Here is a 13,087-nt window from a genome sequence, read left to right on the forward strand (position 1 = left end):
GTTTTAATTGTATTAGGAATTCTGAAAAAATTTATACTTGTTAAAGAAACGTAAGGATTTCAGTGGAGCATCCTGAAAACAAGATTTTGAGCAATAAGATGAATGTGAACTGTATCTCAACACAAAAAACCTGTTATTTTCTTGCTACATTGAAGATTAATGTAATATGTCTTTAAAGGAGGGAGCCAGAAGCAGTTAGTGTGGAATATGGTGCTGTTTATGCAGTCTAGTAATTCACTTTTATTGGGAATTAATGTTATAATTGCTATTGACCTATGATTGGTTCACTGGAGACTGATAAACTATCTTTTATGATGTCTGACCTGAGAATCGAGAAGTTTTATTAATCAGTCACTGCTTTTGCTTAGTTCACACAAAATAAATAAATAAATTGTTGCAGCTTGTATGTAAGAGAGTCAAAAATAGCTTTCCAAAATGAAAGTAGAGCATACTGTTGATAGTGTCCTTGTGAATAAATACAACACAAGTCTTACTTTTTCAGGGTAGCGTTTAGCCAACTTCTTACTCGCCATATGTTCTCTTAGCTGCTGCTGGGTCTTCATCTGTGTCACCGTCTTTAATTTATGAAGCCTGTGTTTATTCGTACTATGCAAACTTGCTTACTTTTTTTTGACAAAGCAAGAATTGGGATTATTGAAGTTCTCCTGAAACCTGAACTCAGTTTTTTCTCATGTTTAGAATCTAGTAATCCAACTACTAATTCTAAGACGACATCTCCGTTCACCAAGTAACTGAAGAGTTTCATGTATGTTACTTGAATGTCATATGGTAGAAATTGTCATTTTTCTCATAGGTAATGAGAGCTTGTTATTGCTAGCTCATTGTGTTTAAACAGTGTAACAGAGTGCCTAACCTTTGTTCATTTTTCCTTGAAACCGTTCATTGCACTGTGCAAAATGCATTTTGTTGATTTTTTTTAAAGTAGACTTTGATTATCCTGCAACTGATGATACCTTAAATACATTGCTTTTATGCCTGCAGAGTTTCATTGCGCTTTTGTAGCTTCCGGTTTGGTATCTCACTTTCCTTTTAGAATCTAAATTTCTTTATTTTTTTCCTCCTCTTCAGAATGTCACATCCTCAGATGCAGTAACTATGTATCACAAGAAAACTTTCAATGATGTATTTTGGTAAATAACATCTTTACATAGCAATTGTCTTTTGAGCCCTGAATTGTGGAAATGTACTTGAACTCCTGTAGTCATAAAAGGACTCTTTACTAATCTTAAGATGCAGGAAGATAATATATCTGTGTTTGAAATACTCAGCACATGAGGAATACTGTTATTACTGTGATCAGTTCATATGAAAAGATGTAAAAGCTGATGGTATTAAAGAATTCTGAATGACCTTATCTAAGGAAGAAGTTGTTTTTGTGATAGACCCACTTGAGTTCATCTGAAACAGGTACTTGGAGATACTCCAAGTTAATTGCCACTTGGGTATTGAGTTCAAGGTGCATTGTAAAAAGTGTATTTAAAGGATAAACCTGTCTTGCTTTTTAATTGATGACCAGGAATGCATGCTGTTCAATGATACTTTTAATTTTTCTTAGTCCTATTTTAAAATATCCAGCATCATGACAGTTCTTAAGAAAAAGATCCTGTATTGAGGTTAAGACCATAGCTGTAGCAGTTTCCCCCCCTCATTTGTTAGCACGTGAAAGTTTGATACCACATGTGCTTTCTAAATGTGTAATGTTAGATAGTTCCAAGCTTTGCCGGTTCTGTTCTTACAATGTGAAATACTTAGAAAAGTAAATTTCAGCATCAACTGCAACAGGAGTTTCAGTGCTGACACTTGTTTAGTGTGCAGGTAGCTTCTCATTCTGTTTTTAATTTCATTTCATGTTTAATCCCTTCTTTTCCTTCTCGGTTTCCAGTTAGTATGTTTAATATGCTCTTCTTTCCATTAAGACAGAAGATCTCACTGGTGAATCAGATGCAGCCTAGAAGTCTTTTTGTGCAGTTTGCTGCCATGCTGTGTTTAAATGCTTTTCTTTCCATGGAGATGTTAATACAGATTCTTCGGGAGGGCATAGACAAACCTAAGATCAGAATTTTAATGTGAAAGAGTGTGTTATGTGAACATTAAAAAAACCTAATAACTTTGATTCATCTGTGAAAGCTCTTTACATCTGTCTTTTGAAGTTGTGATTCACATTTTCAAAAAGCAGCTGACATTGATTATTTTAATAATGCGTAATTATCTTAGTAATTTATTATAATCATCTCTGTCATGACCATCTCCGTGAACACCTAAAGGCAGAGAGTGACAAAAGAATTCTAATAATTTTATTACTTCAGAAGATAAAGATAAATTTAAGATAATCAGCTTTCAAACAAACCTTTATTTTGTTTGAATATCAAACTCAGTTGTACTGGTTGTCTTCTTTTTGCCTGCTCCAGAAGGAGAGTGTTTTGAGTGCTGCTGTAGCAGGATTTTTTTCCTCCTTATTTTCTGTTCTTTAGAACTTTAAATGAAAGGCTCACAAGGAAGAAGAATGAGAACAGTGCAAAGCAGTGAGGGAGAGATGTGAGCAAGCTATGTGCATGGTGAAATAAAAGGCATATGAACGTGCATTAGGATGTATTATATTAAACAGATATGCCTGATGCTTATTTTGAATTTAAATCAACAGCAGAGAAAAGCTTCTTGGCTTTTATTGTACCATGCTGAGGAAATGTTTTTTCTCACCTTCTTGAAAGGAACTGTGAAGACTGCACTGACAGGAGGTCTATAATAACACAGCCAGTTCACAATGTATATTCTCAGGAGAGAACAGTAGGTGTTGAAGGCATGAAGACTGTGTGGTGTATGAAGTGCCTTGCTTTGATGTAGCATCGGATCCAGAATTATGGAAGCTCGACTGTTCTTTCTGTCTTAATGTGCGTAGTTAGCTTATGTTTATCTCCCAGAGGGGGGGAAAAAAAAGGTTTTTTAATACAACTGGAATAAGTTATGGGTTTATTATAGCAAAAAAAAAAATGGCTTTAAAAAAAATAAAATTGGATCATACACCCACCAACTTTATTGTTTTGCAACTTGGTTGTAAAATACCACTTTTTAACACCTTTTTCTGTTTTAAAGGAGTTTGACTATCTGAATTGAGAAATCTTGTTGCCTGTTTACTTATGTTTAACATATGATAAACATGCTTATTTATAAAGCATCTGTCTCATACATCGTGATTTTGGAAGAAGTTTATCAGGTATAGATCTTTTTTCCTTAAAGTGTGGAAGAACATACTTCATTAGCAGTCCTAAGAGGAAAAAAATCAATTTGGTAGTGCAGGGTTGTATGCTGTCTTCTCTGTTGCAGTGCCTGCTGGCTAGTCAGCCTAGTTACTTTATAGATTTATCTTCCTCTCTAGTTATGGAAAGATGAGGGTGGTAAGTTAGTTACCAGACAGAACTGACTGAAGGACCTGCAAGTGTGTGTGGTTTTGTTTGCTCTTCATCATAAAGGGTCTATGCTCATTTGGCTGATAATCTAGTTGGTTGAAAATGGAAGGGGAAAAATCTAATGGACCCGCTACAGCAATCCCCTAACTGTCAGAGTTGAAACTACACAAACTCCAGTGTCACCATAACAAATTAGGACAGCACAACACCTACAAGTAGATGTGCAATTTAGTGAAATGCTCAGGAGGATCAATGAGACCCTCAGAGAAAATGCTATTTGTGCTTTTGTTTTAAAACATCCGTTTGTTATTGTACGTTAGTATTGAATTTTGAATATATAACACTTTAAAAATATCATAGTGTTCTAAATTTTATTTGGGTATTTTTTCTTTCTTCCATTCATATATATTTTTAGAAGAGATGGAAGAGATTTGAGCTATTTGAACATCTTCAAAGAACTTTCAAGCTTTAGTTGCAAGTAATTTTTCTCATACAATCTATGAAGTGTACTCCCAGTGATCTGCACAATCTCTGTCTTTTGGGTTATTCTTTTTCTGGATTGGAACAGTAGCAGTTTGCAGACATGGAAAGGAATCTTTGTGCCCATGGCTTTTCATTGAAATGCAGTGAATAGGTAGTTGTAGGTAACAATTCTCATGTGATTCGTAGAAGATACGACTGCTAATTTTATATATTTTGACATAAATACAGATTTGTAGCTGATGAGTTTGTGGGACTGTTCTTTTTTCATTTCCACTACCTATAAAACCTATAAAGCTTGATTTTTTTTTCTTAGCGTAATTCTCTAGTATCACAAGCCAGAGTCATATGTTGAGAACGTGATAGCTACCAGTTGAGTGTTTATTTTTATGTCAAACAGGCTTTCTTTTAAGATGAGTGCAGCTACCGAAGTACATTGGGAGTCTAGGATATGTTTAAGCACATCTAGTGCTATGAGGTGCATTGGATTTACAAGTAACGTTAACCATGAGATTTCCAGCAACTTGAACTAAGGTTGGTGAAAATCCATACAGTCACAGAAGGATAGAGCAGTAGACTCTAGGAGCTGAGTAATGATAACAGAATTTCTAGAAGTAAACGTCATGACTGGTTCTAACACCTAATTCCTTTGGTCACTAGTTGTACTAGGATGAAGTGAAATTTTGCATGTATGGTATTTCTGTACTGTTTGACAAAATGAAGGCATTTCACTGTTTAGACGAAGTGTAAATTCGTATGAGCCACTGGGCCACACAGAAACACATGCAAACTACATGCAGCCTTACAAAGGTAATATTGTTGGCACAGCTATCAAGAAAATGAATACTTGTGTTTAAATATTAGTAGATCTTGTATGTAACTAAGGGAATTTCTTCTCATGTATAACTCTGAACTAAAACTGTGTCCAATTTTATTTACATTTGTATCTAAGCTAATTTGGAAATGGCTAATGTTCATAAAATGTTCAAATAAGCAGTCAAGATTTCCTAAAATGTATAGAAATGAACGTTGCACTGGTGGTGACTAAAATGAGGTTCCCAGAAAGAAAGAATTTTTATAATGGTCACATTTATTAAAAAATAAATAAATAGAGCTTGCAATGTGGATGTCAGGTTTAGCTGGATGTAGGTTGAAGTACATTATTAACTAATGTTATGTGGAGTGTTTTTTCCTTGTCTTTTAATTTGTAGCTAGTACAGCTTACTTCAGTTTAGCTAATGAGCTCATTCGGCCATTATCACCAACGGCGTATTCATTAGTAAACCCAGAAGAGCTTCACATGTGTGTTTTTTCACCTATGAAAACCTAATAGAGCTGGAGCAAGTGTGCTAATGATACTCCTTTTTCATTTCTGGCTTCCTCCTCCTTTGTGGAGGAATTTAAATTCAAGATTAGAGTTTTAAAAAAAAAAAAAAGATGTTTATTTAAATTGATAATTAAACCAAGCATGAAGATGAGACGAGTTATCATTATAGGTCCAAGATAGGTTAGTTGTTACAGTGAGATTGAGTTCTTTGAGCAACTCCTGGGGTATTTTCATGTGGTTTTCAAGATCTATAGAGTTGTGCAAAAAGCTGGAATTTTAGCTGGCACTTCAAGGTATGAAATCAAGGTAGGAAGCACAAAGATTAAGAATCAATTTTCTTTCAGAAGTGGAAAAGTTGCTGGATCCATTTGTTGTTTCCACATAGTGCCTTTGGACAGACTTCAGAAATACTGGAAACGTATTTCTAGTTATTGCGGATCAGGACAGTGTAAAATGGCAATATAAAAACTGGAAAATGAAACATTCTTCTCTAATTTGGTGCTTAGGGCTGGTTTGGTAGGAGGGTTATTTTTTGGGGGTGGAGGATTTTTTTTGCAAAGATTGAGGCAAGATTTGCATTTAAATGTAATATTAGCCAATATTCTGGGTGGGTTTTATCCTTATTTCTATTTTGTTAAAAAACATAACATTTCACTAATCATTTACAGCAGTTATCACTTTTGACAAATCTGAGTTTTCTTCAGAAAATGACTTTTGATTAAATAACTGTAATAATAAAAGAAGAACCTGTGCATTTTAAGAGAAGGGTTAGAAATACAAACTAGAGAAAAAATAAGAGATAATAGTGTGACAGACATGAAGAATGCTGGGCTTTCCTTCTCTTGATTGCTGCTTTTCTGTAGGACAGTATTTAACTAATTGTAGGTTTTCTTAAACTACTCTGCTACGGCTCAGAAGATATTCTCATTTCATTGATGTCCTATTTCCAGCTATATTCTCATGGTTGGCACTTCACTTGATGCCTTTTAAGCCGCATTTGTTTTGCGTGCCTTGCAGTGTGAATGTGTACCTAGCCTTTTTTGGTTTGTTTTTGGATGAAAGATAATGGTAGTGAAGCTCTCAATGAGGCAGCTTTATCAAGTGCTCACTATGATGTATACTGTAAATGTTACAAATGTTTGTTGGGAAGTTAGACACTTTAATTGTTCCAGCTTTCTTTTGCTATGTTTTTCATGGTCATTGTTGAAGTCAGCGATAATGGGCACAGTTCTTATTCATGGTACATAAAACATTAATTCTGAATAAGTATCAGGCTTTAATTGTTTTACTTGAATGATGCAGGAAGAAAACAGCTTTATAAGTTGGTGCTGATTTCAGACCTGTCAAATTCACTGGTTGCTATGTTAATTTCTCTGTTCAGTGGTAATTTACTTTCTCATCTCTTTGGTTGCCGACTTACTGGACTTCTGCGTCGGCTAACTGACATCCTAAATTGTTTGTACTTGATAACAGAGCTGCGATAATTTAGGAGGGTTTTTGCTGTGAGATAAAATAATACTTGAGGCAGATGGCATGTAGAAAGCCACTGAAGGTGATGGCTCAGCTTTATCACTTGGAGGTATTTAGGGAGGTCTGATATTTTTACAAGTCCTTCTGCCCCTTATGACCCAATTTTCCATCTCCCAGCTTCCTTACATAATGAGGGAGGTACCTACAAATTTTAACTACGTATGGATGTATATACTAAAAGGTAGTTCGTCTTCATAGAAATATAATTTGATAAGCTGAGGCATCGTTTATTATGGTATAGGTTAGGTATGACAAAACATCTTGGTTGTGGTCAATAGTATATTGGGAAATAAGTAAGGGATTCGGTAACTTTTGAGGGTGATCTAGTGTTTTGGCTTCGTTTTGTGTTTTTTTTTATATTAACTAAGGAGACTTTTTAAAGCAACTGTAAAAAATCCACTTGAATATTAATACCAAGCTGCTCAAAACCATATGGGCTATGGGGCAATTTGAAAAGATGAATTTTTCATTACAGTTTGAGCCTTGATTTCATAGCCTGGAAAAGCAAATTCTCTAAAGCTTTTATGAGTTGGGGCATAGCATCTCTCTAGCAAGTCTAGTTTGGCATATATGGCTATAATCAGGACTTGCAGCACTAGTCATTAACGCAGCAATTCTAGCTTCTCGCGGGGTGCTTACATTCAACTGCCTCACTGTTCTTCTTTCTCAGCCCACACAAGGTAACTTGTGGTAGCTTGGGAATATTCAAGGCAGGGCTGCAAAATGTGAACGTGGGGATTTCTCCTGGAGTAGATAATGGAAAATCATTTTATTTCTCATTATATGCTCTGTGCATCAGAATTCTGGATGCAGTTAGACATTGCTTATTTAAACGTGTAGAAGGTCATTATTCTCCTAAAGGTTTTGGAAATACATGTGCTAGAAGAGCGTTCTTAATCTGTGATTTAGTCAGATTTACCTAGTTCTATAGGCCTGGAATTTATCAGCCATTGAGTTAGTCAACCTTCCAGTGTTGTTTTTTTTACCTTTTAGTATAGATTAACATAGTACATGTGAACTCATGATTCTTTTTAGTCTTCCTGACAGCGCAGAAGTTTAAAATTGGTTCCAAAAATTGGATTAGCTTGTATGGTAGATTTGTAATGGTAGATTTATATAAAGAGTAACTTTCTTCCCAGCTAAACACGGGGACTAAGTAAATTAATAAGCGTTTACTCTTCTAAATATAATACATTATCATCAGATATAAAATTTAAAAGTTCCTCTATACTGTGGATCGAGATGAAAATACTCAAAGATAATCCTCACACAAAAGATCGATGATATCTTTTAGATGAGAGATTACAAAGGTGAAGGATTTTTTCAATGTCTAGTTTATTTTGGTCTATTTTTTCACATTAAAAATGTTCAGTTAATTATCTCTTGCAAATAAAGTTTCTGATTTTGCAAATACACGTTGACCATCTTTTTTCTTTGGCAGATGGTGATGGACAAAGTGAACATTTGTTACCAGTCTGTGAAGACCAAGCATGTCAAAAAAGTGTCATCTATTTAACTAAGCTAGGACTGGATCAGGTATTGTGACTTTTGGAATTGCAAAGACAAAGGAAAATACTGTGTTTTATGAATCAATACGGTATAGGAAAATAACTTTTTTCTGAAAAAGCAAATTTCTCCACCTGTAATGATATTATGTAAGATGTTTTTATGTAGGTATGTATTTATTATCTAGCTCAAACTATGGTTTTGATGGAAAGTAAAGTAACTCAAGATCTAGTAATGTACCCATTTCAGCTTTCTAATCTTGGCAATTCTATACTTACAAATGCATGTTTTCCCATGCTCACAGGTTTTCGTTTTGTTTTTTAAATTGCCTGTTTTCTGTGTTCACAGGGGAATAGATTATAGTGCTGCTGGATACACAGCATTACAGGGGGATTTGATTTACAGGTCATAGCATGCGCATACAGCAAGTAGATGATTAGTTTGCGATGCTTGCTTTGCTTTCTGGTCAAAAGGAAGAACACTGACTTGTTAAGCACGTCACATTGGTTATGTTACTGTAACATACTGCTTGCATTTCGCATTTCACTTTTGAGTAGTTCGGTTGCTCTTTGTCAAAAGACATTGTCCTTCAGCTCTAAATTTAGTTCCCTATTCTTGATAATATAAGAAGCAAAAGACATTTGATGTTTTCTGCTCAAGTAAATTTGAGACAAATATTCCAAATGAAAGTAAATTCATTGTGGAAAATGAACCACACAGAAATACCATGTACCATTGATGGGTACAAAGCTGTTACTTGATGCTGGTGGATGACTTATCAGTGGGATAAACAAAAGCTGTATGGTATGTTATTTATTATATGTTTCTGGAAGGAAGTGATTTAGTAATGTGTAGAGGAAGGTGTGGAGCAGCTTACATAATATCAGAATTTTGCCAAAGTTGAGTCTTTTATTGTAGCGTGCTGTGAAGTAACATTGTACGTAGACAGTTTTCCTGTTCCTTCATAATTTCTTTTTTTGATAGAGGTCAACTATTTATTTAATAACACATTAGATTTGAACATACTATTTTTGACTGTCTCAGTATATTTAATTTAGCAATTACACTAATTTCAGTTTTAAAATAGTTTCTAAGATAATGATCTTTGAGTTTAAAAATTAACAGCTGAATATTGTCATTTTATTTTAGGAAATGAAGAATCCAACAGATTCTCATCCTACTAGAAAAAAAGCATTAAGAAGTATTAAGGCTTACCTAGAAACTTCAAAGCAATTTTTCTTGCATATTTTTAGAATGACTTTCTAATTAAAAATGACAATATCAAATGGCAGACAATAATGACTTGTTCTGATCTTTTTTAAAAAATTATATCTTGCATTTTCTTTTCTTGTATTCTGACTCATCTAGAAGTGATGCAGCTTTTTCTTCTAAACCATTTTAACTTTCCCATTATGAAAAAGCGAAAAAATGTCAGTACGTTCATTCATGTCTACAGTTTCTCCCATATGTTGCATGTTTTCTTCAGGTAGAAATCTATTCAAACATCTTGCTTCCCATTTTTATTTGGAAGTGAAATGTTTTAATTTCATTGCATTTGGTCATCTATGAGATCAACTGACGCAACTTCTGATATTTGACTAAATGAATTAATCTTTGTGAGAATTGGTAAATGTAAACTTCGTGGCAACAGACCAAGATAAATGCTCTTTGTTTAATTAATAACTTTACAGTTTCAGAGAAGTAATAAGCCCTTGTGGTGCAGAATATATTGAAACAAGAAGATGGTATCCTGTGTGTGACAGCTAGATAACTATCTGGAATCTATGGGAAACAGATTTCAAGTCTGTTATGGAAAAAGTAGAAGATGCTACATATCCATAATTTCTGTTCAGTTTTTGTTGTAGGGTTTTGTGGGAGTGCTTTTGGTAGTTACGAATTTTTGAGAAAATTACTTATCTCAGATCTTAAGGATAATAAATTACATGACTGTCTTTAAAAAAAAAAAAAAAAGAAAATCTTGTGGTAACTGGAGGTGGTTTTGTCCTTCGTTGTCACAACAAACAAGCAGTGATATTTGATGAATAGAAATGAAAAACAGTTAATGTGGTTTTATTGTATTGTGGGATAGACTGAGATGAAACACGTGATATTGTGGGATAGATTGAGATGAAATACATATCTGTAGAATTTGTGGTTCTGAGCTATGAAGAGGCATTCAGTGGCATGTCAGGTTTTGGAGTTGTTGGTCTGATAAGATCTTGTTTTGTTTGACAGCTGTCAGTCTATGGTATATTTCCTTCTTGTGCTGCGTGTGGCATAGCTGGATGGTTACTTGGAAAGCCAAGCAGATCTAAGAGAATTATTTCAAATTTCAAGGATGAAATTCTCTCACCACAGGTTATATTTTATTTAACCATTTAATCTTCAGAAGTATTAGAAATATCTCAGGTAAATTTCCTTCTTTTGGATGATGAGGCCAAAGGACAGGCCAAAGAATTGCATACAAGTAACTTAAGGAGATACAGACCTACTAGAAGTTTGAAAGAATGTGAATGTTTCCACAGCAACAGAAGAATTGCAGTCAGATCTGAACTAGAATCCCATATGCTGTTTCAGATTGTAGCTGGTATCGGGACACTTCAGACTTCTTGAATTTCACCTGCAGTAAGCTGCAGACTAACTTGCTGATTTAGATCTCATTTAGATTCTGAAAATCAGACTGAGCTCTCCCTGAAACTTGTTTTCAAGTCCCTGGTAATGTGTATTGTAGAAACTGTAGGTATTGTGATATTCTTAGAGATGACTAATCTTTCTCTTAATTTTGTCTAGTATTCAGTATTACTTTATTTTCTTTGTTTCCTGAGGCAAACAGTATCATTTCAGTCCTTTAATTTAAGAGTTTCTTTGTGAGCATTCTTATAACCTTAGTTCTTGTAACTGTGAACCTTCTTACAACCTTTCTCTATACAATAGAAAAAGTACAGCTTTATTCCTTTTGTAAATACAGCAGCTGTGGTGTAGAACATAGCAATGCATCCTATAGCAACCACAGGTCTTTCTGGTGTCATTCTGTAGGCTAGACATGTATCCAACAGTACTGATTATCAGCTGTAGTTTGTCATTGTAAATAGTTTTTCTTGGTTCCTCTGCAACAGTTTAAAGGTGGGGAGGGGGGATTACAGTTGATGTAATTTTTCATTAATCCCAGATTATGCAAGATCCCCACATCTCTGGATTGTTTGTCTTTCTCAAAGCAGCTACAAGTCTCTGAGCCGTGCTCTTGTATTGAGTATGACTTACTGCTTTAGTTATTCTCTTCTATGTTGCTAAAGTAATGCTGGGGATTATCACCTTCTGGGCTTTGGACTCCGTAAGTTAATGGTGTAATGTATGGTGGTGGTTTTTTTGTTTGTTTGGTTGGTTTTTTTCAGTGGTGGCTACTCAATTGTATATGGAATTCAGGTGACCTTCGTATGCACTGAAAACCTAATGCCTCCTGAAATTACTGGATTTATTCTTTATGTGCAGCTGAGCTATAATGCATGCAGACAGCAGAAGGGGAGCCCTTAGGAAAAAGGACTTCTGTTGCTGTGGCCAGTTCTGTCAGGTCACTCTTGATCTTTGTATAGGATGCTATATGGTGCCCCTCGCAGAAAGGAGGGGAAACCCTGGCATTTCCAGGGAAGGTATTGGCCAGGAACGGACTACCAGTTTCCAAATGCTTTCTCACTCACAGCAGACTCCGTGCCTGTGTTACATGGTCTGGAATTGGGCAGCTGGCTGGATGGGCTAATTGTTCGTAATAGGTTTCCCGGCCAAAGCTTAAAAAAATACGAGATGTGTTATCCCCATATTTTTGGTTCAAAGAGCAGGCTCTAGAGCAAGGGAACTGTGTTTCCTAATGTATAGAATAACGTGGACTCAGAGAGAAATGAACCCTTTTTGAGTTAGGTGGGGTGAGTGCAAAAAATTTTAAAATATCTTTAAGTACTTGAGATCTTTTTCAAAGTGAAAAAGAAGCTGTGTTTTCACAGGGCAATAAAGCATTCTCTCTACTACTTGATGAAAAACAAATATTTGAGGAGTTTGAGAATGGATTTTCAAGCACTTAAAAATCATTTTAGTTTATAACATTGTTAATTGAAGGAATATATAAATGTTTTAATTTTATCAGTGCAAGTATTTAATGAAATTTAACATAAAGGCAAAAGTAAATCCTTCTCTGAATTAAATTTTCTTTTAGATATATTAACTCTGTTTCTCAATCTTTTTTTCATCTTAGGTAGGTAAGTGAAAAAGCATGATGAGACTGCAAGAAATAGCTTTGTGTGTCCTCATTATATCCCACCTATTTCTGTCTTTCAGTAAGAGGAAAAAAAAATGGTTTTAGTCTTTTTCCTATTAAGCTTCATACTCGCTATTATAACTTTTAAATAATCGTCTGGGTTAACAAATTCAAAAGTAGTAGCAGATTTATATTGTTGACAAACCTATTTTTATTTTTCTGCCTTCTGTACTGAAATACGTCCTAAGCCACATGAACAATTAATCTTGCATTCTATTACTCAGTAATAGTTATAGGAGAACTATACAGAAAGAGTTCCACCATAAATGTGTATTACTCTGTGAACTTAGTGTCAGAGTAAATTATGTGTGGTACCAAAATGTGTCCTTGTTACAGATTGAACAAGACTAATGTTTTGAAATGTTCTACAACTGCCGTTATAAAAAGTCCCACAACTGGTTCAGTAAGATGCATAGTGATGTTTAGTAGCAATAGGTGGCTTTTGTTTTACTTGCCTGTTGCTTTGTTTGCATTTTACTGTAGCCTTTATAATAGTAAAATTGTTTTTTATGA

General features: G+C 34.7%; 1 protein-coding gene across 1 annotated transcript in view; it reads left to right on the plus strand.

The window, feature by feature from the left end:
• The window catches only part of ITFG1 (integrin alpha FG-GAP repeat containing 1), a 71,847-nt gene that overhangs the window by 27,622 nt on the left and 31,138 nt on the right, over nt 1-13,087 (plus strand). Inside the window, exon 9 of the mRNA XM_080552945.1 lies at nt 8,204-8,298. Coding sequence (XP_080409071.1) covers nt 8,204-8,298 — 95 coding nt within the window. The remainder of the gene's footprint in view (nt 1-8,203; nt 8,299-13,087) is intronic.

The sequence above is a fragment of the Anser brachyrhynchus genome (assembly GCF_964034855.1).
Source record: "Anser brachyrhynchus genome assembly, chromosome: 12".
In the NCBI taxonomy this organism is placed as follows: Eukaryota; Metazoa; Chordata; class Aves; order Anseriformes; family Anatidae; genus Anser; species Anser brachyrhynchus.